At 26.9% G+C, this 24,787-nt stretch overlaps 2 protein-coding genes across 2 annotated transcripts; both read right to left on the bottom strand.

Moving 5' to 3' along the window:
- Positions 1–907: 907 nt before the first annotated feature.
- On the bottom strand, positions 908–3,278 carry LOC137808410 (S-adenosyl-methionine 4-1-methyl-2-pyrrolidinyl-3-oxobutanic acid methyltransferase). The gene is made up of 4 exons (XM_068609501.2): positions 3,122–3,278; positions 2,496–2,894; positions 2,122–2,376; positions 908–1,898 (listed from the first exon to the last, which is right to left on the bottom strand). The coding sequence occupies exons 1-4, from the start codon at positions 3,194–3,196 to the stop codon at positions 1,548–1,550; spliced, it is 1,080 nt and encodes a 359-aa protein (XP_068465602.1). The 5' UTR covers positions 3,197–3,278; the 3' UTR covers positions 908–1,547.
- A 7,830-nt stretch (positions 3,279–11,108) lies between these two features.
- LOC137808409 (S-adenosyl-methionine 4-1-methyl-2-pyrrolidinyl-3-oxobutanic acid methyltransferase) lies at positions 11,109–13,657 on the bottom strand. The gene is made up of 4 exons (XM_068609500.2): positions 13,525–13,657; positions 12,090–12,494; positions 11,749–12,012; positions 11,109–11,674 (listed from the first exon to the last, which is right to left on the bottom strand). Exons 1-4 carry the CDS (start codon positions 13,597–13,599, stop codon positions 11,327–11,329), a joined length of 1,092 nt encoding a protein of 363 aa, XP_068465601.1. The 5' UTR covers positions 13,600–13,657; the 3' UTR covers positions 11,109–11,326.
- Between the last annotated feature and the right edge of the window lie 11,130 nt (positions 13,658–24,787).

The following is a 24,787-nucleotide window of genomic DNA, read 5'->3' as shown; positions in this document are numbered from 1 at the left end:
TTTATGAAATTTGAATTGATTATATTTTGTACTGATATCCAAGCATATACTTTATTATGCTTTATTATGGTTTATTTTATGTCATTACTTTCATTTGGTATTATTAGTGAAATTTTGCTAATTATAAGATTTTTTTAATTAAAATTTACATTCTAATCAAATATAAAGAAATGAGTCTTTCTAAAAGGATATAGTCACACCTTTTTTTTCAAAAGAAATAATAAAATGAGATATTCATTTCCAAACTAAGTTCTTCTCTTACTAATATAATGGATCCAAATTGAATGAATTCAAGTCAAATAAATAAGTGAGGAGTATGAGAATGATGTTGAAAAGTTTCTACCATTTACTCAACAAAATGTGATATATATTGATAGTTGTCGTTTTGCTGTCAAATTAATATGATTTTAGTGTAGACTTGTCTAACACTAGAGAGATGATAGTATAATTGTAGCCAGATGACCCCAAGTCGTCTCGCAACGAATCAAATAGTGATTCAGTTAATCAGGTTTAGAATTTATTTGCAAACAATAAAAATTAGCAATAACAATAAAGATAAAAATGGGGTTTGAGATAGTTGTGCAGAAAATATAAAAGAGATTAAAATAGCAAATAAAAAGCGGTTGATCCCAAGTTCTTCCACCATTTTCTCTAAAGATTAATTTTTTCTCAATCCTCCAATAGAGTTAACCAGATTGAACATGCGCCAATTTAATTCAACTAAAACTCACTAGTAAAACATGGGTCTACTAGTTTAATCAATACCCACTTTTGTTCCATGCGTATACTCCATGGGAATGCTTACCTCCTCTCCCTTGAATCATGCGTCCAAGAAATTAATTAGAACAATGCGAACTAACTAAGAAACCAAAGTTTTCCAGGAGATTAAACAATAAAAACAACTGCTGTAGAGAATTAAAAATCGAAACTTTTATTAAACAAAACCTCAAAACTCAATGGAAAATTACAAAGGAATCAACAAAAAAGGTTTAGCCTTCCATGCGGAGGCAAAACAAAAGAATTACTAAGAAGAAAATAAACTAAAAAATTTTATTCTTAACAAACACAATAATTTTATTCTATTCCAACTTAATATTTTTGCTAGTTATATCCAGCAAAACACACATACAGATACAAACACTACAACAATCATTAAATAGAAACCAATCAGAGACACACAAAATAATTAGTTGTTATAATAACTAAATTATAAATCATTTTAGAGATTAAAAAAATTATTGGTTTCTAAATTAGTTTATATTATTTATAAACCATTTCTAAATTAGTATCTAATTAGTTACCAAGGTTTTAACTACCAATTATTTAGATTCTAAATTTGGTAGTAAAAACTTTGGTAGCTAATTAGATCTTAATTTAAAAACTACTTATCACTAATATAAATTAATTTAGAAATCAATTATTATTTTTTGTCTAAAATATCTCTAATTTATTCACTATAACAACTAATTATTTTTTCTGTAGTGAAACTTCTTGCTTATTCTTTAAATTTATGAACTCAGTTTTCTCCTCAGGTGCAAAGTTCTTGTTCATGTCTTTCTAGTCAATAATAAAGTGACACTGATTAACTGAGTTTTCTCCTTGGACAAACGATGAGCCAAGATTTGTTTGTAGCGGGTGAAAACCTCTTCAATGATGTCTTCACCAAAGTGACTAACCAGCATAGGTTCTGCCAAAGCCCTCATCCACTGCGCCACATCATCACCAATTGATTCAAACCTTTCAGGTTCAAAGTCAAGAGTGTCCCGGTTCATTTCAGACACTTCTAGACGATTGATAGAAAAGGATCCTTCATTAAGAACTTCCAATTCCACTTCAGATGGTGATGGAGTGTACTGTGGGATGTTAAAACTGTCTACTTGCTCTTCCTTTATCATTCCCTGCAGCAAAACAGTGAAAACATTTATATACATGCATCTTGCCAGATTTATATACATGTTTCAACAGACAACTTAGGAAATTAATATTAAACAATACAATTTTTATATAAGAAACTTAGGAAAGAGAATACTAAAGAAAAGAAGCCCTTATTAATGTTAAAAAATCAGATTGTCATGTATGGTTGAGTCATGTTTTCACCTCCTCAGAAAGTGGATTCATTACCTGAGAAACCATATCATTAAGAGCCGAAGCCATAAGCTCCCAAATGTAGCAAAGATTATTCTTGCTACATGGATCCTCGTTGCTTCTCCCCAAAAATGTCAGAACCATACGACCTCCTTCAACTAATTCCTCTGCTCGACACTTGAGAAAAAGACAGAAATCTCTTTGAAATTGGTCATAGTAAGCTCTCACAACATTTGTTGGGCTTGTTCTACCTATATAGATATTTCCCTTGTTGTCTACACCCTCAGGAACCTAATATAATCACCAATACATAATTATTAGCTATACTTCATATATTATATTACCAACTCCTACAAAATACAAATGTGAGTACAACTAACAAAAATGCTCCATTTTGCATATGCATGTACCTTAGACAGCCAATGAAGGCTGTAAGAGGAGTGGACAAAATGCAAACTTTGACTTGGGAAAACCCTGCCATAGAAAGATCCGGGAACCCCAGAGAAGTAGCATGGACCACTTTCCATTTCATTTTGCAATTTCTCTTTAAAGCTGTCAATGGACTTAAAGATGTTGTTGAAGTCATTCCCAGAGAGATCATTTAGAAAAACCTTGTATTCTGGAGATTTATGGTTCAGCTGTTGGCAAAGCTTCTCCACAGTCTCGATGAGTTCAGACACAACAAACAAAGTATTTGGTCCAGAAGAGCAACCCAAATCTGCAACTGCCAAACTTCTGGGGAGTGCACTGCAATAGAGGCTAGTTATGGCTTCCTCTCTTATTGACTTTGTCAAACAAATCCCCTTTAGCTGCATAACAAAACAACCAATGATTGTACTGTGAAATTCTTTTTAAGTGATAACTGAACTTATTGCTAATGAGAGAGAAAACATAAACAATAATATTGCGTATATTGTATATAACATTGCTCTTCAAATCAAAATTCTATTTATAACTTTGTTTTTAATGGGTGAAATGAACACAGACAGCAAGCATGATCACAAGCTGAGAGTGTTGTGAACATCTAACACTATACCTGAACAAGAGAGTTGTTTGCATAGCTAGCGTCTCCAACGCCACCGTTCATGCACAGTACCTGAGCTACTTCCATTGTTTTCTTTTATATCTCTCTTTATCTCGATTTGGGATATTCTCCTTAACTAAGTGCTTCTATGCTTCTGATCAAGTTCATACCATACCTGTATATATAGATGTGCAAACTCTGTCATTAACATTTCATCACATAAAATATCATGTGTTGTGCCTATCATGACTTTAAGTGATTGATATTTGGTACAATGTTGGTCCTTTATTACTGAGAACTTCTGGTTGCCAAACTATATATATTAACTACCATTAGGCTATTCATTAAAGTCACGAAACATACGAAACATAGTGAAGTTGATAACGACCTTAGCCCTTTGTTTGGATGCTTGGATAAAAAATGGTGAGGGAATGAAAAAAATACAGAGAAGAAAATAATTAAAGTGGGAAATAAGGTTCATTAAATGGAGTAAATTAGAGTGAAACAAGAAAAGAAGGTTAGAATTGTAGTAAAATGATAATTAGTAGCGTACTTTTTCAACAAACACAATTTTGTTCCTTTCTCGTTCTCTTTCTTCATAAATGTCAGCGGTATATAACTGTTTTCCCTTTTTAGTCATAATGTGCTATAATTTCATTTTTGTTCTATTAATTAACCTTATCTTTATCTTTAAGGTTGAAATTTCTAAGGTTATGTTTGTTTGGTTATTTTTATAAATATATATATTTTTTAAAATTATTATATTAATTAAATCACTCACAAATTTTTTCTTCATTATTGTATTTTACTTTCAATTATCTTTCTCTTATAATTTAAATTTTTTTAAAAATTGATTCTAAGATTGTCTAATCTTCCCTGGTTTGAACCATTGTCTCTTGTACCTGGATCACTTCTCTTTCCCTTTCTTGTACTCGCTCTCTAATACTCGGTCGGAAGTTAAACGGTAAAAGTTCTCCAACGATAAAGTAAATACTTTTATATAAGAGTGAATTATATATTAATAAAAGCATACCTTATTTTTGTGTGACAATGCTTATTTATAGTGCTCATAATGTGTTATTTTGCTTATGAGTTGTACTTAATACATATCTTTACTAAAATATAATTACTTGAAATATCGTGTTACCAGATTTATAGCATATTACCTTATTTATCACTTTTCTATTTATAATAATAATAATTAAAAAATATGATGCACTAAAATAATTAAATATTTAAAAATATTTAAAAATAAAATTATTGTTTTTTAAATTAAAATATTGGAACATATCTCAATAATTGAAAGAGAGTGAAATGAGTACACATTTTGGTGACTCAGTATTTATCATTTAATATTGTACTAAACATTTTAGTTTCCAATGAGACAAACATGTAATTTGTAAATGAGTAATAATAATTATAAAATAATATACATAAAATAATTAAATATTATAAAAATATAAAAAATGCAAAAATATTTAAAAATGAATTTACTATTTTTTTTTTCAATTCAAATATTATAATATACCTCCTCAATAATGGAAAGAGAGTGAAAATATATGACATTTTGGTAACTTAACAAATTATCATTTAACATTATAAGAAATTGGTGTGTTTCTAATAAAACCAACAACACAATTTTCGTAAATGAGTAAAATCATAATAATTAAAAAACATGATACAATAAAATAATTAAGGGTAATTGATGCAAAATATTTAAAAATGAATTTATTATTTTCTAAGTGAAAATATTGGAACAAACATCATTCATTAAAAGAGAGTGAACACATTTCACTCAATTGATAATTCAACAAATTATCATTTAACGATGATGTAAACATTTCAATTTCCAAACAAACCAAACACACAATTCGTAAATAAATAATAATAAGAAGAAGAAAAAAAAATACGATACAATACAATAATTAAAATTTATAAAAATGTAATTGATGCATTGAGTAAACATTAGATACTCCGTATATAGTAGACACTCTCTCTAGATGCTCACTTGTACATGCTTTAGATGCTCACTTGTACATACTTGAGTTGTAAGTGTTATAAACATAGGGTACTTTGATGTAGACCCTTTCAACCGTCTTTATAGGTGTAACTATTGGCTTGGATGATAGTGGTAAGAAAAGAAAAAAAAAACATACCTTTTTACTATATAATAAAAGTATTTAATAATATTATTAATAAAAATAAACAATAAAATTTTTAAAAAATTTAGAATTTTGGTGGTTATCATATTGTTTCCGTTAAAAGTCTTGGATGTCGGATAAAAAAAGGCGAGAGAATGAAAAAAATTTAGAGAAGAAAATAATTAAAGTGGGAAGTAAGGTTCTTTAAATGGAGTAAATTAGAGTGAAACATATGGTAAATGAAAAAGGAAGTGTTTCAATGAAAAGAATATAAAAGAAAGAAAGTTGGAATTGCAATAAAGTGATAATTAGTAGCAAAGTGTTTTCATACTCGGACACTCCTTTTAAATGGCGTGTCGGTGTTCGATACTCGTATCTGACACCGACACTCGTATCTGACACCGGTAGGACACGTATCCGTGAAGTGTTTAATTCAAAAAATATTTGTTAGATTTCTGACAATTGTAGTACGGTTCTAACACAATTTTAAAAATAAAAAACACATTAATTTTTTAAAAATTCAAACTTTATTGTATAAATTTTTATTATGATTATAAAAATAAGAAACAAATTCTTGTGAATCAGTCATGAAAAAACATCTTTCTACTTCAAAAAATAATCTGAAACATATTATGCACATAAATTTTTATTGTCAATTTATATAATTCATAATTATATAATATATAAATTTGTGTCTCCGTGTCCTACATTTTACAGATTTTACGTATCTTCGTATCCGTGTGTTATATAAATATCCATGTCCATGTCGTATCAGTATCTGTGTCAGTGCTACATATTTCAACAAACACAATTTTGTTATTTGTCTGTGCTACATATTTCAACAAACACAATTTTGACAATTTTGTTCTTTATTTGTGCTACATATTTCAACAAACACAATTTTGTTCCTTTCTCTCTTTTTCTCTTTCTTTATAAATGCCAGTTGTATATAACTGTTTTCCCATAGGTAGTCATGGCTATAATTTCATTTTTGTTCTCATTTACTCTTTTCTTATTTTCATTCATTACATTTTCTCCCTTATTAAGATTTACATTGGCTTAAAGATTGAAATTTCTAAACTTGTGTTTGTTTGGTTATTTTTATAAATATATCATTTTATTTTTAAATTATTATATCAATTAAACTATTCACAAACTTTGTTTTCATTATCACTACACGAAAATATTAAATAGTAACCAAATTTAAAGACAAAAAAATAATTAGTTACTATATTGACTAAATTAGATACTAATTTAGAGACTAAAAAATTATTAGTATCTAATGTGATTTCTATTATTAATAAAATATTATAAAATAGTTTCTAAATTGATATCTAAATTTAGCCACTAAAGTTTTAACTACTAATATTTTATATTCTAAATTAGTTTCTAAAAGACTAATAGAGACTAATTTAGAACATAAGTAGTTAGTAACTAAAACCTTACTAGTTAGATACTAATTTAGAAATTATTTTATAATTTTTTATTAATAATAGAAACTACTTTAAATACTAATAATTTTTAGTTTATAAAATAGTCTCTAGTTTAGTCAATATAGTAATTAATTATTTTGGTCTCTAAAATTAGTTTATATTTCATTATTTTCTTATAGTGTATATTTTACTTTCAATTATCTTCTCTTAATTTAAAAAAAATTAATTATAAGGTTATGTGGTCTTTCCAAGTTACTATGTTTTTTCGTAGATATATAGTTAATAACTCGAGGGAGATCCAACCATACACAGGTCATGCCAACAATATTTTGATTGGTATTAATTGATATTTCCAAAAATACTAGTACAAATCTTGTCTCAGTCTAAAACAATGGTTTTAGGAAAAATCATGAAAGTTATGAATCATATTCACAAAAATTCAACTACTTATTTGTTGGTGAGTAAGAAACCTAAATGTAGTAAAGTGTATATACTTAAATAATGTACTAATCACCACCATGATCCATGAGAGGGAGGAAGAAATATAGTTTTGTGGTGAAAAATATATTTTATTATTTATCTTTGCGAATATGAATAAAAAAAATTATTTTTCTTGAATTTATTTTATACAATACTACTTTTCGTTTAATAAAAATAATAATAACAACCATAGATCCACAAGTGTTATTTTAAATTTTAATATAATAAAATATCTGAAACAATTAATGATTTAGAATAATCTAAAAATATGAATAATAATAATTCTTTTAAAAAATATTTTTAATGAAAAGGGTTATTTTTTTAGCTGAATCAATCAATTTATAAGATTTTAAGATTAATTAAAAAAAGACATTGCAAGATGTTGTTTAGTTAAGGTATATATGATTATGACTATATGCTTGATCAATGCCAAACTAATTGATATTTTTTTATCACTGTGTGTCATAGTTTTTGTTTACGTAGGTTTTTTATTTTAATTATTTGTCTTCGGCATTTGAAGTATAATAGTATATTAACTTATAAATAAATAATCAATTTGGTATAATAAATATTGATATATTTTACTATAAGAAAATCATAAAATAGAAACTAATTTTAGAGACAAAAAAATAATTAGTTGATAAAGTGACTAAATTAGAAATCACTTTAAAGACTATTTTTTTTTTCTAAATTAGTTTTTATTATTGTTAAATGGTTTTTAAATTGGTATCTAATTAGTATTTTAGGACTCGAATTACGGCATGCCAACGAGGCTTCCGTGATATATACAGGCTCCACGGAAATCTCATTGGGATGTCGCAATTCAAGTCCTAAAGTACATCAAATTTACTAATTGTTTTCCGAAAGAAGAAAATAAATGTGGAGAGTTATTAAAGGATCCAGTCAAATACAAACAACTTGTGGGATGACTTGTGGGACGACTAATATACCTCGTTACTCGGCCTGACATAGTATTTTCGGTTCGAATCGTAAGTCAATATATATAGACCCTACGGAAATCTCATTGGAATGCTGTAATTCGAGTCATAAAATACTAATTAGATACCAATTTAGAAATCATTTAACAATAATAAAAACTAATTTAGAAACAAACAAAAAATCTTTAAAATGATCTCTAATTTAGTCACTACAACAACTAAGTATTTTTTTTCTCTAAAATAAAATTAATCTTTCAAATGGTCTCTAATTTAGTCACTATAACAACTAATTATTTTTTGTCTCTAAAATTGGTTTCTATTTTACATTATTTTGGAAAAGAAAAATCTTCTTCCTTAAAGACTACCAATCATATTTGGTGATGTTTCATAGTTTAGTTTCACTTATCACCACCTATATTAAACAAGAATCTTGAAATTAGTATATGCTCAAGTAAAGAAGCATCTGCAAAATGAGGCATTTAGAGTGAAAAAAACTTCAACAGAAGTTACCATTTGGACAATACTTTTGAAGTCTTCTAGAACAAGTAAACAAATAATGGCATACCGGCAAAACTTCATTGACCATGTCAAGAACAACAACATTAACATCTGCAAAAGGTAATAATCAGGCTAATGAACCTCTTACAGCCATTCGGAAGCGCCCAAAGTTGTACAAAACTATTATATCAACCCCTCCAGCTTCTTCTGACTTGGCAGATATACCTGTCCCTGCACCTGCTCCTAATATAGAAATTCCTTTATCTATTTATCCATGTACAAATTGCATGTTGCTGTGTTAAAGGAGGTTGAAAAGGTACAGAGAAGGTTGTTGTGGGGATGGGGAGATGAAGGAAGGAAAGTAGCGTGGGTCTCGTTGAGAAAGGTGTGCGAGCCTAGAGAGGCTGTGGTCATGAAATTTTGAATTTAAGGTTTTTAAATGCGGCACTGCTAGGAAAGTGGATTTGGTGTCTGGAGACTGAGAAGGATGGTCTGTGGAAAGAAATTCTTGAATCTAAATACGGAGCCTGGAGAAATTTGCAAGAACAAAGGAGTAATGCTAAGGAAGTCCAGCTGTTACAAGAAGTGCATGGAAAGACCCCTATCTTGAATTCTGCAGATAGTCGAGTTTGGAAGGCTGGTAAGGATAGTGGTTTCTCGGTAAAATCTCTGTCTAGGCTCTTTTAAGAGACCTGTTGAGGGAAAAAGTGTGTTTGTCTTCCTCTGGAAGACTACTGCTTTGCCCTCAGCACAGATTATCGCTAAATTTGGTAGTAAAAACTTTGATTGCTAATTAGATACCAATTTAGAAACTATTTAACAATAATAGAAAATAATATAAATTAATTTAGAAAATATTTTTTTTAGTTTCTAAAATGTCTCTAATTTAATTACTATTATAATTAATTATTTTGATTTTTAGAAATATATTTGTGTGCTGAAACTTCAATGTTATATATATTTCTGTGCTGAAACTTGAATAGTATAGTATCTTTTGTTCCAAAGTTCACCATGTCTAGTGCTCAAAACGAGAACTGTCACGAGCCATTAGTCTGCTACCTCTGTCGTTGTGATGTCACTAACACCCTAAATAAAACAAAAGAAAGGAATATGTGTGAACAAAAAGGAGACACGAATATACAAAGTATCTGAAATGAAAAAAAAAAAAAAAGGGAATACAAGTGACTTCAGAAAGTTTATCCCAATTCACCTCACAGATCACACAATTACGTGAAAGAAAGTTAAGAGATTACATTCCCAAAACAGAATACATATCCCTATATCTAAAACAAATGAATATGGTATTGAGCTTAATAAATACTCCATGTTCCTTGGTTAGGGTTGAAAATGACCAGGCAAAAATGAAGTTTCTCTCTTAGAACATTCAATATGCTCAAGAGTTAGGCTAAGTATACAGTTAGGTGAAAGGCCTGTCTACTTGAATCTTGATGTATATAAAACAAGTCCAATCAATTGGAAGCTTCAATTAAACAAGGATAAGAACTTAAACATCCATAAGGTGCATTGATTCAAATAGTAAGGAAATTGCAACATGAAGCCTCAACAGAAAATACAGTCCTAAGCGGAAGTATTCTAAATTCATACAAGATTAAAAAGTAATTTTTCTTTTTTTAAAAAAAAATATTTAATCTCTCATAATCTTTGATAAACGATTAAAAATTACCTCCCATTAGTAGGTATGATTTGAACTCCTTCCGATATTAAGGAAAAATATCAATATTGATTTTTTTAATTGGACATAAGAACGGAAATGAGTATGAACATATTTATCTAGTCTCCATCTCTATACTTTTCCAATATTCATTCTCACATTCTCATACTCATTTTTATCTTAAATTACTAAAATACCTTTTAATTTATGAAGTATATAACATAAAAAAACTTATATTAACTTTTTTCCTTAGTTTCATAAATTACTACGTCATATATTTAAACATTTAATTATGTGATTTTTATCCAATTGTTATTTAATTTACTCTTATTTTTATATTTATATAATTATAATTTTTTTATTTAATATTGGAAAAAAAGAAAATTGTATCATTTTCATTTGTTAATATTATGTTTCCTTTATTTATTGTGATCTTTATTTTTTATAAAAAAAATTATTTAATTAATATGTTTTAGTGAGAAGGAGAATGTGACAAAAAAATTCTTAGTTGTTGTAAGATATAAGTAATGAAGATAAATTTTTAATTCAGAATAAGAATGAGATTTACGTTGTCATTCCTCACGTTGCAAACATATATGAATGCTTGTCACGTTTTAAAATGTTTATAAAATTATTATATATATTACAAGTGACCATAGGATTCCTACAAATGCCTCATATGTCAAACAATGAGAGGATGTAGATAGACCATGCATTTTTAAAGTGCTAGACAAGTTGTGCTCCCTTTTTATCTGATGAGATGTTTGTGGTTTGGAGCATAGTAATATCATTTTCAAGACCAAAAAAGTTTTGTTTGGCTACACTGAACAATCAAAATGAAACATAACACAATTATTACAATCTCAATAAATTATTAACGTAAAAGGATAAAGGTATAGGCCAAATGCAAAAACAAAACACTCCTATAGTGTTGTTTATTTTCTTGATCTCAACATCTGGCTATTTGATGGTAGAAAAAGGTAAGAATGGAGCAAGCCAAAAATCACAACAGCTACAATAACGCATTTGAGAAACCCTAGTTGCAATCTTCTTGCTTATGCTTTCCTAGTCAACATTACTGTAATATTGCTGAACTCAGTTTTCTCCTCAGACATACGATGAGCCAGAATTTTGTGGAAGCGACTAAAAACCTCTTCAATGATATCTTCACCAAAGTGGCTAACCAGCATAGGTTCTGCCACAGACCTCATGCACTGTGCCAGGTTATATCCACTCTCACTAACTGATTCAGACCTTTCTAGAGGATTCCAATTCACCCCGAACACCTCTAGACGATCGATGGCAAATGATCCTTCTTTAAGAACTTCCAATTTCAGTTCAGATGGTGATGGAGTGTACTGTGGAATGTTAAAACTATCCAATTCCTCTTCCTTTATTATTCCCTGCACCAATTATAGTAAAAGGATTCATATTCATGAATGTGCACTGAATTTAAAGCATAGCATCAAGTTCTTACTTGCAGAGACATATCATTAAGAGCTATAGCCATAAGCTCCCAAATAAGGTAGCCACCCTCTTTGCTGGCTGGATCTTCAACTTCGTTTCTTCTTCCCAAAATTGTGAGAACCATACGACCTCCTTCAACTATTTCCTCTGCACGAGACTTGATAAAACAAGAGAAATCTCTTTGAAATTGGTTGTAGTAAGCTCTCTCAACATTTGATGGACTTGCTCTTCCTATGTAAATATTCCCCCTGTTGTTGTCTATACCCTCAGGAACCTAATAAATCACACTTATTACTTCCATTCCATATATTATTATCTTATAATTTGATTAACATATGCATATGCATGTACCTTAGATAGCCATTGAAGGCTGTAAGAGGAATGGACAAAATGAAGACTTTGATCTGGGAAAACTCTGCCATAGAAAGAACCTGGAACCCCAGAGAAGTAGCATGGACCAATCCCAGTTTCCATTTCATCACACAATTTCTGTTTGAAGGTGTCAAGGTACTTGAAGATGTTGTTGAAGTCATTCCCAGGGAGATCATTGAAAAACACCTTGTATTCTGGAGATTTATGGTTCAGCTTCCGACATAACTTCTCCACGGTCTTGATGAGTTCGGACACAGCAAAGAAAGTGTTTGGTCCTGAAGAGCAACCTAAATCTGCAATTGCCAAGCTTCTCGGGAGTCTGCTGCTATAAAAACTAGTTATGGCTTCCTCTCTTATGGCTTTTGACAAACTAATCGCCTTTTGCTGTGTAAATCAATGACACAATTTTTGGTTGTACTTTCATTGTACTACAATACGTGATTGAAACCATATGCATGTATTTCAATTAATTTTAGAAAAAAAAAATACTCAAACAATTTGTTTAATGAAATTATATCTCCTATTTTTTTAACACCTCAAGCATATTTTTTAAATACTGGATTAATGTAATATTAAAATGATATTTTTGTAATGTTTTTTTTCATTAAAGAACTAATTTATTTTAATAGCAGATTACGAATATATGAACTTTACTTTAGGTTTAAAACACAAAGATATTTTGTACAAGATATAAATTAACAATATTAATAAATTTAATAACATAGTAGTTAAAATCCATCACAACTTGGAACTCTTTGGAGGGTACTTGTAAATAAGTTACCCACTATTTCAATCAAAATATCCTAAATATTGACTGGTATTAAAAATGATTTTTTTTATTGGTGTTGATCTTTAGGATAAAATATTTTTTTCCTTGTAAATACCTTTTCCAAAAACTTTGCATATCATTTTTTGTCTTTTGAGCTTCTAAAATTTACATATATAACAACGCTAGACGAAAAAGTTGATACAGATTACGATTTATTAAAAGAAATTTTGGTAAGATGTCTCCGTCATGTGAAAGTTTCATATATTATTATTATTATCGCTAACAATAAATGAAAAACATATTAAATTTTAGAAAAAATATGTTTCAATTTTAAAGAAATTAAAAGAAAAATGTTGGATATCCAACATCGACCAGAGATTAAGACATTTCATTGTATATAATTGAGTGCAAACATCATCTCATCAGTCAGTTTTATGGGATTGAGTTAGACTTAAAATCCACTTTTTAGTATAGTATCATACTCATTTAAAGTCTATCCTAGTACGAGCTGTCAGTACAAACCAATCCTCATCTCATGTAAGAAATTTGGAATACATATTTTATCCTAAAATCTTGATTTAACATCTGTATGATATAAATTTTGTTTTTGAATTGAGTAAAATGAAGAGATGTTAATGTAGGTACCTGAACAAAGGAGTTGTTTGCATAGCTGGTGTTTCCATCGCCACCGTTCATGCGCAGTACCTGTGTTAGCTCCATTCTTCAATCTTATCTTCTTCAACTTTTCCCTTCTTTTGCTTCTGTCGTGTCATCCAACTTCATACTACATGCACTTATATATACTCATTTTTTCACAACAAAATCATGTTTTCTTACATACCATAGGTGTTTTACACGTGAAAAGAAATATTTTAATTTATTTCAAATAAATTAAACACTAATTATAATTTTTTTTATTCAGGCTAATAATCCCTATGAAGAAAAGTACAATAATATTTAACAGGATAATCTTATAAAAAAACGAAAATTTAATATGACAACAACTGACTTTAAAGTGAACAAAAAAATTATACTTATTTAGAAAAGGATTCTATTTTCGAAATTAAACATATAAAAATAATACTTGCATAATTAAATTCTGATTAAAAATATAAGTTAATTTTAATTTTAATTTTTAAATATTTTATTTTTATCTTTTCTTTTCACACTAGTGTTCACAAATTTTGTATAAATGTATTCCTAATATATGTATCCTTTAAGGTTCAATTTCCAAGTTTAAAAAATATGATAACTAAGGGTCGATGTTATATGTTATTAAAGATCATACAAAAAATAAAAATAATTTATAGCATATAAATGAATACAAATCTCACCATCTTATAAATTGAATGTATGAGATTGAGTTAAATTTAAAATTTATTCTTAACAATATCAAAATTATTTATAATTTATTATATTAAGACTTTCTTAATATATGCTATTAAACTATTTTTTATATAATATTTTCACTCAAATTCTTCGAAAGAAAGTTTGAACCTCTCTCTTGACAAGGTGTTTTGTTTTTCTAAATATTTCGTAAGAATATGAAAAGGAGTGTATTAAAAAAATAATGTCTAACTTTTATTCCTCCTTACAAAGCACTTCCTGTGTCTTGCTGTAAATGGAAAGTCCAACTTGTTATAATGGTAAGTCCACTGTTTTTATTCTCATCTTCCACATGTTTCTATGTAAAGAAAATGATGACAAATATAAAAAGTTACATAAAAGTTATTCAACTTTTGATACTTTTATATATTCTTTTGCTTCCAAAGTTCACGAAATGTTTTATCCTTTTGGAAGATATATTCTGCCAAAAGATTCAATCTACCAACCACACATCTCTTTGAAGTGGATGTTTTTTTATGTTTATTTCAATGATTTTGAGAATAGAGAAATGGATGGAGAAAAGGATAAGAGTTTTTTTTTTAATTTTTCACATAAATAAAGAAAAGTATAAAGCCTTTCACTATTTCTATCATCTTTTTTTTCTCTGATAACACTTTACAATCATCCCAATAAATCAAATAATTATTTTGTCTTAAGATGGAATCATCCTCTTGGTGTGAATATTGGAAAAATGGTGGAAAAATGTATAGAGGAAGTTAAAATGCAGTAGGAGATCCTGAAGGAACACTGAACAATGAAACCATCAAATAAATCATATTTATTTGATTCCCTGTTTCCAAAGAATTTGACAGTTTATTGTTAATAGGATTTATGTTTTGAAAATGCATATCCAATTCAACCTTTTCTTCACCTTTAACTTAATCTAATATGTTTCAGTGTTGTATAATATTGCCAGTTTTTTTATGTACTTTAAAGTACTAAATTGTTCCCGTCCACAAAATATACTTAATTTTAATGTTCAAATAACTTTTTTAAATTTTATTCCACTATTTTAAAGTTTTTCATATGATCATATTTTTTAAAATAAATTAGTTCTGTATTTTTTTTTATCAAATTAATGATAAGAGTATTATATACTAACAATAAATAACACTTTATGATTTAAAGTTAATTTATTGATAAAACCGACAGGTAATGTTGTAAATAATAAATCATACATGTCATAGCAGCAGCGTCCTAGTAATTAGTAATATATTAGTGCATTGATAGTAGAAGTAAATTGAAATAGTTTAAAATAAGATTAAAAAAACTATGATATTGAGATAAAAAAAAATAGTGAAAGGAATTAATGCATAGGAATAATTTATTTTAAATTATACACTACGAAAATAATAATAAAATAGAAATCAATTTTTAGATACTAAAATAATTAGTTACAATAATAATTAAATTAAAAATATTTTAAAAACTAAAAAAAAAAATTTAAATTAGTTTTTATTATTGTTAAATAGTTTCTAAATTAATATTTAATTAAAAATAAAGGTTTTTTAACCAAAAATCTTAATTTAACAATATTAACAACATCATTTAGAAGCTCCTATGCTTCCATTATTATATATAATATATGTTATGACTATATCACTAAATACACTCAATGAGCAAGTTAATCTATATAAAATGTAATCGTCCTTTTATATATATATATATATATATATATATATATATATATATTTTATAGTAATTAATCTAGTTTTATTTCTCTTTGCTTATCAGTTTCATTTTGTTTGAAGAAGGATTCTTTAATTACATAATTTATAATTGTCTCACTAATACACACACTAATGGCATTTTTGTTCCGTTCCGTCAGCTTTAAATGCCTTCCACTGATACAAAGTGGTTCTTGTCCATTAATTAGGTGGTTCTTGTCGGATAATTAGGTGCACAGTAACCCTATTTTGTGGTAAAGGAATTCCCCGTACATTTAAATATCATTATTTGTTTGAAAATTTGTTCTTATAATTGGAGGTACTTTCAAAATGAATTTCACGTTTACCCCATGCAATGGAAAAATGCAAACTAATGCTTTATTTATATATATATATATATATATATATATATATATATATAATATTATTATTTTTATCTTATATTTTTTATAATAATATAATTATTATATCAATTTATATTTTTATTATTAAAAAATATATTTATTATTTATATTTATAATTTACTATATATAATATGATTAATTATGTTATTTTATAATAATAATTTTTTTATATTTGAATTGTAATTTTATTTTAAATAAAAATAAAAATAATTTAAATTTAAATAAAGACTAATTAAATAAATTATAAATAATTAACTATACATATATGAAACTTTCTTCACAATTCCTTCTTTCGAATAAAGTTTCAAACGTATAACTATTTTCATTTTTCGTATTCTTTTGTTATTTATAATTTCGTTTTTCATGTTTTACTTTTCGCAGTAAACATTTACTTTTTCTAGCCAAAAACAAACGAGACCTTAAAGTCATGAAGTAAAGAATGAAAAGAAATTGCAAATCTCTTTTTCTACAACTGTTTAGGTTTCTTTATCTTTTATCATTGAATAGAGTATCTTTTATCATTAAATAGAGTATTTAGTGTAAACGGACTCAAACATTTCTTAAATATATTATATAATTTTATTAATTTTTTTCATAAAAAAATCATTAAATAAAAAATAAAATAAAGTGAAAATTTGAATAATTTATTTTCATTGTGAAATCTTTATTATCTCATCGTTGTTATCATCATGAATAGGATAAATTCGCACTAATTAATGTGAAGTTTATGAAAGGAAAGTTTCAATAACTTTGTTATACAAAAAATACATTTAATGAATTGAAAACTTTTATAAACTAAATTATTTTTAAAAGATAAAATAAAATAAAGTTTATAATTTTTTATATTCTCATTACAAGTTATTGATGAGAACACCAATGAGAGAGTCCGTAAAAAGATATTAGTTAGCAGATTTGTGTGGGTGGAGGATGAGTAAATCTCCACCATTAGTTTATTCAAGGACAGGAAAGGCCCAGCTTAAGATAGTGGATGACTGGACCTTTAAAGGATAGGGATAACCCCTAAGATTAGATGAGGGTTTAGGGCTCCCATACAATGTTATATGCAAAAATAAAATTGTTCCTATTAATTTTTAAAAAACCTAAAATGCACTTAAGACTTACATTATTATTTTCTTCTTCTTTGCCCACAGATTGCACGGTCACACTCCACGAACTTCATTTCTCTCTCAGCGACGTCATTCGATCTTGCATTTTTGTTGGTGGTTTAGGGTGGTGTCTCGGCAACTTGGTGGGAGAAGGGTGATTTCTCTTGATGTTGGATAAGAAGGTAAGTCAATTTTTTGTTTTTCAAATCTGTAGTTTATTTTTTCTTCGAATTTTCATTTATGCAGTTCATATGTATTATTCCAGACAATGCAGTCCAATAGTTTTATGGAATACAAAATTTGTATTTTTTTTTTCGTATTCCAGATTATGGAATCCGCAAAAATCCCGGATTAGGAATTAGTAAATCTTCCTGATTGGTGAGTCCGGTAACAATTTTGGATTGATGCTTCCAGTAAGAATACTGTGCATTGTAAACTTGCTTTATTGTGGTCACAATTTTCTCATTATGCTCTTTCATTGTTAGCAAAATATTTATGGCCTTCACTGCGCTATTTATCATGCCCATAAGTATTGATTTCTCACTACATGTGAACCTACCAGCATATGGATGATCAATCAATGTATTTGCCAACTCATGATTATGAGACCCACAAACTAATTTCAATATCCATCATTCACCACTCTTTACTGGATACCCTCGTAGTCTAAAAAGACAAGCACATTTCCTACTTTCACTATCAGTAACCTATAAATCCTTCTTGTATCGTTTGTATTTACCTCCTCTCTCATAACCTAATAATACAAATGTCTTCCTTCCTCATAGGCCGGCTGAAGTATCTGATCTCAATATCACAATAACAAAACCAAAGTGAAACGCAATTTTTCTAACCCACATCAAGAGCTCATTCTCAGTACGAAATATTTACAAAAGTTATCACTACAAATTATTTCATTTACCAAATAACAAACAATCTAAACATACTTTACAAACTTAATTTTATCTCATTTGTAGTAAACACATTTGTACATTCATATCCCTTTGATATATTATCTATTGCTTTATTAGAAAAGGATTTCTCAATATCATCATCATGTAGACCATCCCACACATTAACCCCATCATATAATTTTTGTTCAATTCGAGTTAAAAATTTAGTAGCTAATTAAATAATAATTTAAAAATTATTTATTAATAATAAAAAATACTTTAACTATCATTAATTTTTTTAATTTCTAAAATAATCTAATTTAATTAATATAGTAACTAATTATTTTTTATTTTTAAAATTAATTTCTATTTAGTATTTTTCTTGTAGAATATATTATGTAGTGTAATTTTCCATATCTAATTGTGATATGTGTATGTTGAACGTGATTGAGAGTGGGTGTCCTAGTTTATATAACTATATTATTTAATTTTTGAGGAGTTCATATGTTAAAATTTCAAAAACTTTGTTTAAAATATTGAAGTCAAGGGACTTGAAGATGTTGTTGAAGTCATTCCCAGGAATATGGCTTCCTCTCTTATGGCTTTTGACAAACTAATCGCCTTTTGCTGAAAGTCAATGACACAATTTTTGGTTCTACTTCATTATTACAGTACGTGAGTGAAACCATATGCATGTATTTCAATTAATTTTCGAAAAAAAAATTACAATAAAGTTCTGTTTCATAAAATTATATCTCCTATTTTTTTTTTAACACTTACACTTTAATTAGTACTATTTAATTAATTTTTAAAATTTTAACTACTAACTTTAAAAATTAATAAATACTAATTATCATTCTAAATCGATATTATTATAATGTAAATATATATATATAAATACAAAATAATCATTAAATAAAAATTAATTTTTTTTAAAATTAATTAGTTGATCTTTTAACAAAATTAGAAATTAAAAAAAATTATTAGTATCTAAATAAATAATTTTTAAATTGATATCTAATTTCAAATATCAATAATTTTTTTAGTCTCTAAAATAATATCTAATTTTGTTAATATAACAACTAATTATTTTTAGTTTCTAAAAATATTTTTTATTTAATAATTTTTTTAATATATAATATATATATATAATATGATTTATAATAATTATTAAATAAAAATTAATTTTAACGATAAAAATAATAATTAATTATTATATTGAATGAATTTTCAAAATATTAACTATTAATTATTCGAAATTTTAAATTAATCTTTATAGTAATTAATCTATTTTCATTTTTCTCGGTTTCATTTTCTTTGAAGAATTATTCTTTTATTACCTAATTTATAATTCTCACACACTATAGTGGCATTTTTTTTTTCCGTTCCATGCTTTGAATAGCTTCCACTGATACAAAGCAAAAGTAGTTATTGTCAATTTATTAGGTGCACTGTGAGCATATTTTGTGGTGAAGGAGTTATTGTCAATTTATTAGGTGCACTGTGAGCATATTTTGTGGTGAAGGAATTCCCCGTTGACATTTAAATGTCGGTAATTCATTATGTCGGTAATTGATTAGTTCTTTGAAAGTTTGTTGGGAGTTGGACATACTTTATACCATACCATTTTTGAAATGCACCAACAATATTATATGAAAAACCTTCTAGATATTAATTTTGGTAAACTTAATTCTGATATAAAAATCCATAACTTATAACTAACTTTCACATATCAAAATTCAGAATTCAGAAAATACTTTTGAATATGAAAAAACTCAGAAAATACTTTTGAATATTGATATCCATAACTCATAATTCACTACCAAGCAATCCACTATCACACCATAGCAACTCATTACATCACGAACTCTTTATTTATATTCTTCAAACTGATTTAGTTTAGGGGTTTTTAATGTCTTAAAAGTACCAAAATCATCGCAATGCAAAAAAATAAAACCTGAGGATGATTGACTTCCGAATATATATATTCAGAAGCATGATGGTGCCTTTCAGATAAAGATATCTACAATAAAAAAGTACAATTCTGGATGACGATATCCGTAGACAAACATAACACTTCCAAATATTAATGTCCATAGAAAAAATTGACCTTTTCAGATGTCAATATCTATAGACAAGTACATGACTTCCGGATATTAACATCCGTAAGTAAATATATGTGACAAGGGTAAAGTTGGATTTAAAATTTTTGATTGGGTGATTTTTTTTATATGATATGGTGGAGGGAGAAATTGCCGGCTTTGAAATGAATTTCACATTTGGCCCATGGCAATGGAAAAATGCAGCTAAAGGTCATGAAGCGAAAGAATGAAAAAAAATTACAAATCTCTTTTTCTACAACTGTTTAGGTTTCTTTATCTTTTATCATTTTTATTAGAGTATTTCCTGTAAACGGACTCAAACATTTCTTAAATACTTTATATAATTTTATTAATTTTTCATAAGAAAATTATTAAATAAAAAATAAAATAAAGTAAAAATTTGAATCATTTAAATTTACAAAACACAAATATCTTTAATATATTTGTAACATAATTACTTCCATGTTCTTCTAAAACAGTACTCAAGTTATAGACAATTTGTTTTCTAGTTTCTCTAAAATTAAATATTTTATTTTAAATAAGATTGAAATAAATACTAAAAGATAAAGAAGTTAAAATAAAGATATGAATAAGGAATAAAGAGACCTTTTCCACAAGAGGATCCAATTTTAAATTGTGAGAACACTTTCATTACAAGCAAATGTTCCTCTTTGTTATCTTTGTTATGTTTTGGACTATTTCTTCCTGCACCTCCATACCTTCTTCTCTCACCTCCATAAATTTTTTAATTTCCAAAAATGCCCCTCTATAATATTCCGGATTACATAATTTGGAAGTCATTTTTCAAATTTATAATTTAGCTTCTGATTATGTAATCCGGAAGTCTTTTTTGATATGCATGATTACTTTCCAGATTACATAATCCGGAAGTCTTATTTAACTTCCAGATTATGTAATCCGGAAGTCTTTTTTCAAATGTGTTCCGGATTACATAATCTGGAAACTAATTTATGAGGATGACAAAAAAATGATAAAAATGTATTTTCATGATGTGTATGGAGGTGGCAGAAGAAAAGAAGATATGGAGGTGCAGGAAGAAACAATCTATGTTTTGTTGTTGGCTTGAGCTGGAATTTTTTTGGGTTAGAAGTAATTGGCCTCTTTTTTTTCGTACATATGGATGGAAACATCTTTAAATGTCTTATTATTTAGTGATAAAAAATAAATTCACTTTAGGAGAGTCCAAAAACATTGATATTGTAGCTGAAATTGCAATGTATCCATTTATGTTTTTCCTTTGTTCCAAATGCTGATAAACTTGCTTCTGTTTGACTTCTAAATTGATTTTGAATTTATTCTGTTGGGAATTTCTTATACTATTTGTGTTACTCTGATTGCAATGGCTTCACTCATGATATTTTAATTTAGATTTTTTTTATAAAAACTTTGATATTAGGTATTATTATGCAACTTAATATCTCAGTTAAGCTAACACCTCAAATAATAATAATCATTTGTCATCACATAAAAAAATATTATTAAAAAAAGAAAAAAGAAATACAAAAAAATATATGGGCAAAACTCATATGTTAATAAAAGCGACACATAGGTAGACTATACATATTCATGAAGAATTTTAAGAACAAACTATATGAGAGTCTATTCTACCAATGAAATTATTCTCTATGAATAAATCATAAATTAGCCAACTTATCAGCACACTCATTCCCTTCACGAAAAATATGAGTAAGCCTCATTTTTTGAGCTTCCTCCATAACAGGTATAACTCCATAAAATTTAGCAATCCAGCAATCTGAACTTCAAGAAACGCAGAGAAAACACCAATAAACTCTCTCATACTCCCACGGAAAATACCTTCACACGTAACAAGACTAAGATTATCCCCTAGCAGCCCCATCAGTGTTAATTTTAACTCAGCCTAGTGAATGGAACTCCCATCTAACGAGAAGAAGACGAAGAACTTTACTAGTACGAATATTAATACAAAAAAATTTTAATCCCGTCAAAATTCAACATATCATTATTCATTAAAGGCTTTAGACGAATTTTTCACTAAACAGGTTAAATCTTTAATTACCGAAATAGTCTTAGAAACATCAATTTTATCATGAAATATAGTATAATTTCTCATACGTCATATCATCCAATAAAAAAAAATTATGACAGAAAGCTTAATCAATTTAAAATAATAAATATTTTCTTGGGTGAATTCAATTTTACCTTTTCACTATTGATATTTTAAAAGGATATTTAGACTATAGATAGCATAACATTATTGCAAATGTAGTAACAATTATTGGTTCTGGGATTGCAATTTGAAACTCTTTAATTGCCTGGACTTGCACTAAAATTTCAAAAGATGACGTTATACCATAAAAAGGAAGAATACAATTACTTTAAAGTATTGATATGTTTTAAAATAGTAACATTCTATCAAAAGATTTTTTGGGTCTTTCTATATAAATAGATAGAAAAAAAAATTAATTTCATCGCGGAATCTTTAATATCTCATCATGCCTAGGATTAATTCGCACTAATTACTGTGAAGTTTATGAAACGAAAGTTTCAATAACTTTGTTATAAAAATTATATATATATATATATATATATATTTAATTAATTGAAAAAAATTACAATTAGTTTTAAAAAATAAAATAAAATAAAGTTTATAATTTTTTATATTCTGATTTCAATTATTGATGAGAACACAATCAGATTGAGTAAAGAGATATTAGTTGATTGGGAAATATAATGGCTATATAGACGTAGCAGATTTATGTGGCTGGAGGATGATCCACCATTAGTTTTTTCAGGGACATGTAAGGCCCCAGCTTAAGATAAGGGTGGAATGGAATGTGACTACTTAACAACTCAACTTCAATTCAATTAGGTATAACTTCTCACTATTTTACCTATAACTACCATTCTTCAAATCTTTATAATTACAATTATGAATGATGTTGGAACTACTGTTACAAATTAATTGTTTATGAAAAGTACTATTTTTTTCTAAACTCTTCTAATCTTTATACATTTCAATTCTAAAAAAAAGTATTTTAGAAATAGTTGGATTTATCATATACATGAAGCATGGATTCAACAACTTTATATGTATTTATATAAATCAAAAGTATAAGAGACAATACATGTATAATTTTTAGACTACATAATGGAATCTTTTAAGAATTTTATGAAAGAAAATCGATATAACTCGAATTAGATGATCCAATATAAAATAAATTATCATCATATCTCTTATCATATTTATTTATTTTTTTACAAGTTTTGCAACAATATTTGTAAATATTTGCAATAAAGTAAACATATTTTATGTGTTAAAATTCTGATCAATGATGTTGCATAATTAAATTCATAATCTAATTGCAAAGAGATATTTGAAAATTAAATTTTATCAGTTTAATAACTTTTTATAGTTAATTATTATTTTTAATCAATATTTTATATATATTTTATGAAATTTGAGTTGATTATATTTTGTAATGATCTTTGAACATATACTTTATGGTTTATTTTATGTTTTACTTTCATTTTCTGTTATTTAAAGTCAAATACAAAATGTTGTTGAAATTTTGTTAATTATAACATTTTTTTATTAAAATTTTCATTATAATCAAATATAAAAAAAAAGTGAGTCTTCCTAAGAGAATATAGCCACACCTTTTTTCTTTTCAAAAAGAAATAATAAAATGAGATATTCATCCACAAACCAAATTCTTGTGTTAGTTAATATAATGATAGAAATTGAATGAATTCAAGTAAAATAAGTGAGATTATATGAGAATGATGTTGAACTTTTTTTACAATTTACTCAACAAAATGTTACGTATATTACTACAAGAAAATCATTATATAGAAATTAATTTTAAAGATTAAAATAATTAGTTATTATTTGATTAAATTAGAGACCATTTTATAAACTAAAAAAAGTCATTGGTATCTAAACTAGTTTCTATTATTAATAAAAATTTATAAAATAATTTCTAAATTGGTATCTAATATGCTTTATATTCTAAATTAGTCTCTATTAGTCTTTTAGAGACTAATTTAGAATCTAAAATATTAGTAGCTAAAATCAAGGTAGCTAATATAGATACCAATCTAGAAATCATTTTATAGTTTTTTATTAATAATAGAAACCACTTTAGATAGAAATAATTTTGTAGTCTTTAAATTAGTATCTAGTTTAGTTAATATAGTGACTAATGATTTTTTGTCTCTAAAATTGATTTATATTTAATGATTTTTTTTTAGTGTTACTACTTTATATTCTAAATTAGTCTCTATTAGTCTTTTAGAAACTAATTTAGAATCTAAAATATTAGTAGCTAAAACCTGGATAGCTAATTTAGA

This window comes from Phaseolus vulgaris, chromosome 3, assembly GCF_051622355.1.
Source record: "Phaseolus vulgaris cultivar YP4 chromosome 3, ASM5162235v1, whole genome shotgun sequence".
Classification (NCBI taxonomy): Eukaryota; Viridiplantae; Streptophyta; class Magnoliopsida; order Fabales; family Fabaceae; genus Phaseolus; species Phaseolus vulgaris.
This window is presented reverse-complemented; position numbering and strand designations above follow the sequence as displayed.

What these genes read in the sequence shown, in the direction of transcription:
- LOC137808409 (XM_068609500.2), bottom strand. Translation starts at nt 13,599, where the DNA reads ATGGAGCTAACACAGGTACTGCGCATGAACGGTGGCGATGGAAACACC. An exon ending in CAAACAACTCCTTTGTTCAG is followed by an intron (nt 12,495 to 13,524) that starts GTACCTACATTA and finishes TGATTTACACAG; the next exon opens with CAAAAGGCGATTAGTTTGTC. An exon ending in TTAATGATATGTCTCTGCAA is followed by an intron (nt 11,675 to 11,748) that starts GTAAGAACTTGA and finishes TAATTGGTGCAG; the next exon opens with GGAATAATAAAGGAAGAGGA.
- LOC137808410 (XM_068609501.2), bottom strand. Translation starts at nt 3,196, where the DNA reads ATGGAAGTAGCTCAGGTACTGTGCATGAACGGTGGCGTTGGAGACGCT. An exon ending in CAAACAACTCTCTTGTTCAG is followed by an intron (nt 2,895 to 3,121) that starts GTATAGTGTTAG and finishes TTTGTTATGCAG; the next exon opens with CTAAAGGGGATTTGTTTGAC. An exon ending in GCCTTCATTGGCTGTCTAAG is followed by an intron (nt 2,377 to 2,495) that starts GTACATGCATAT and finishes TGATTATATTAG; the next exon opens with GTTCCTGAGGGTGTAGACAA.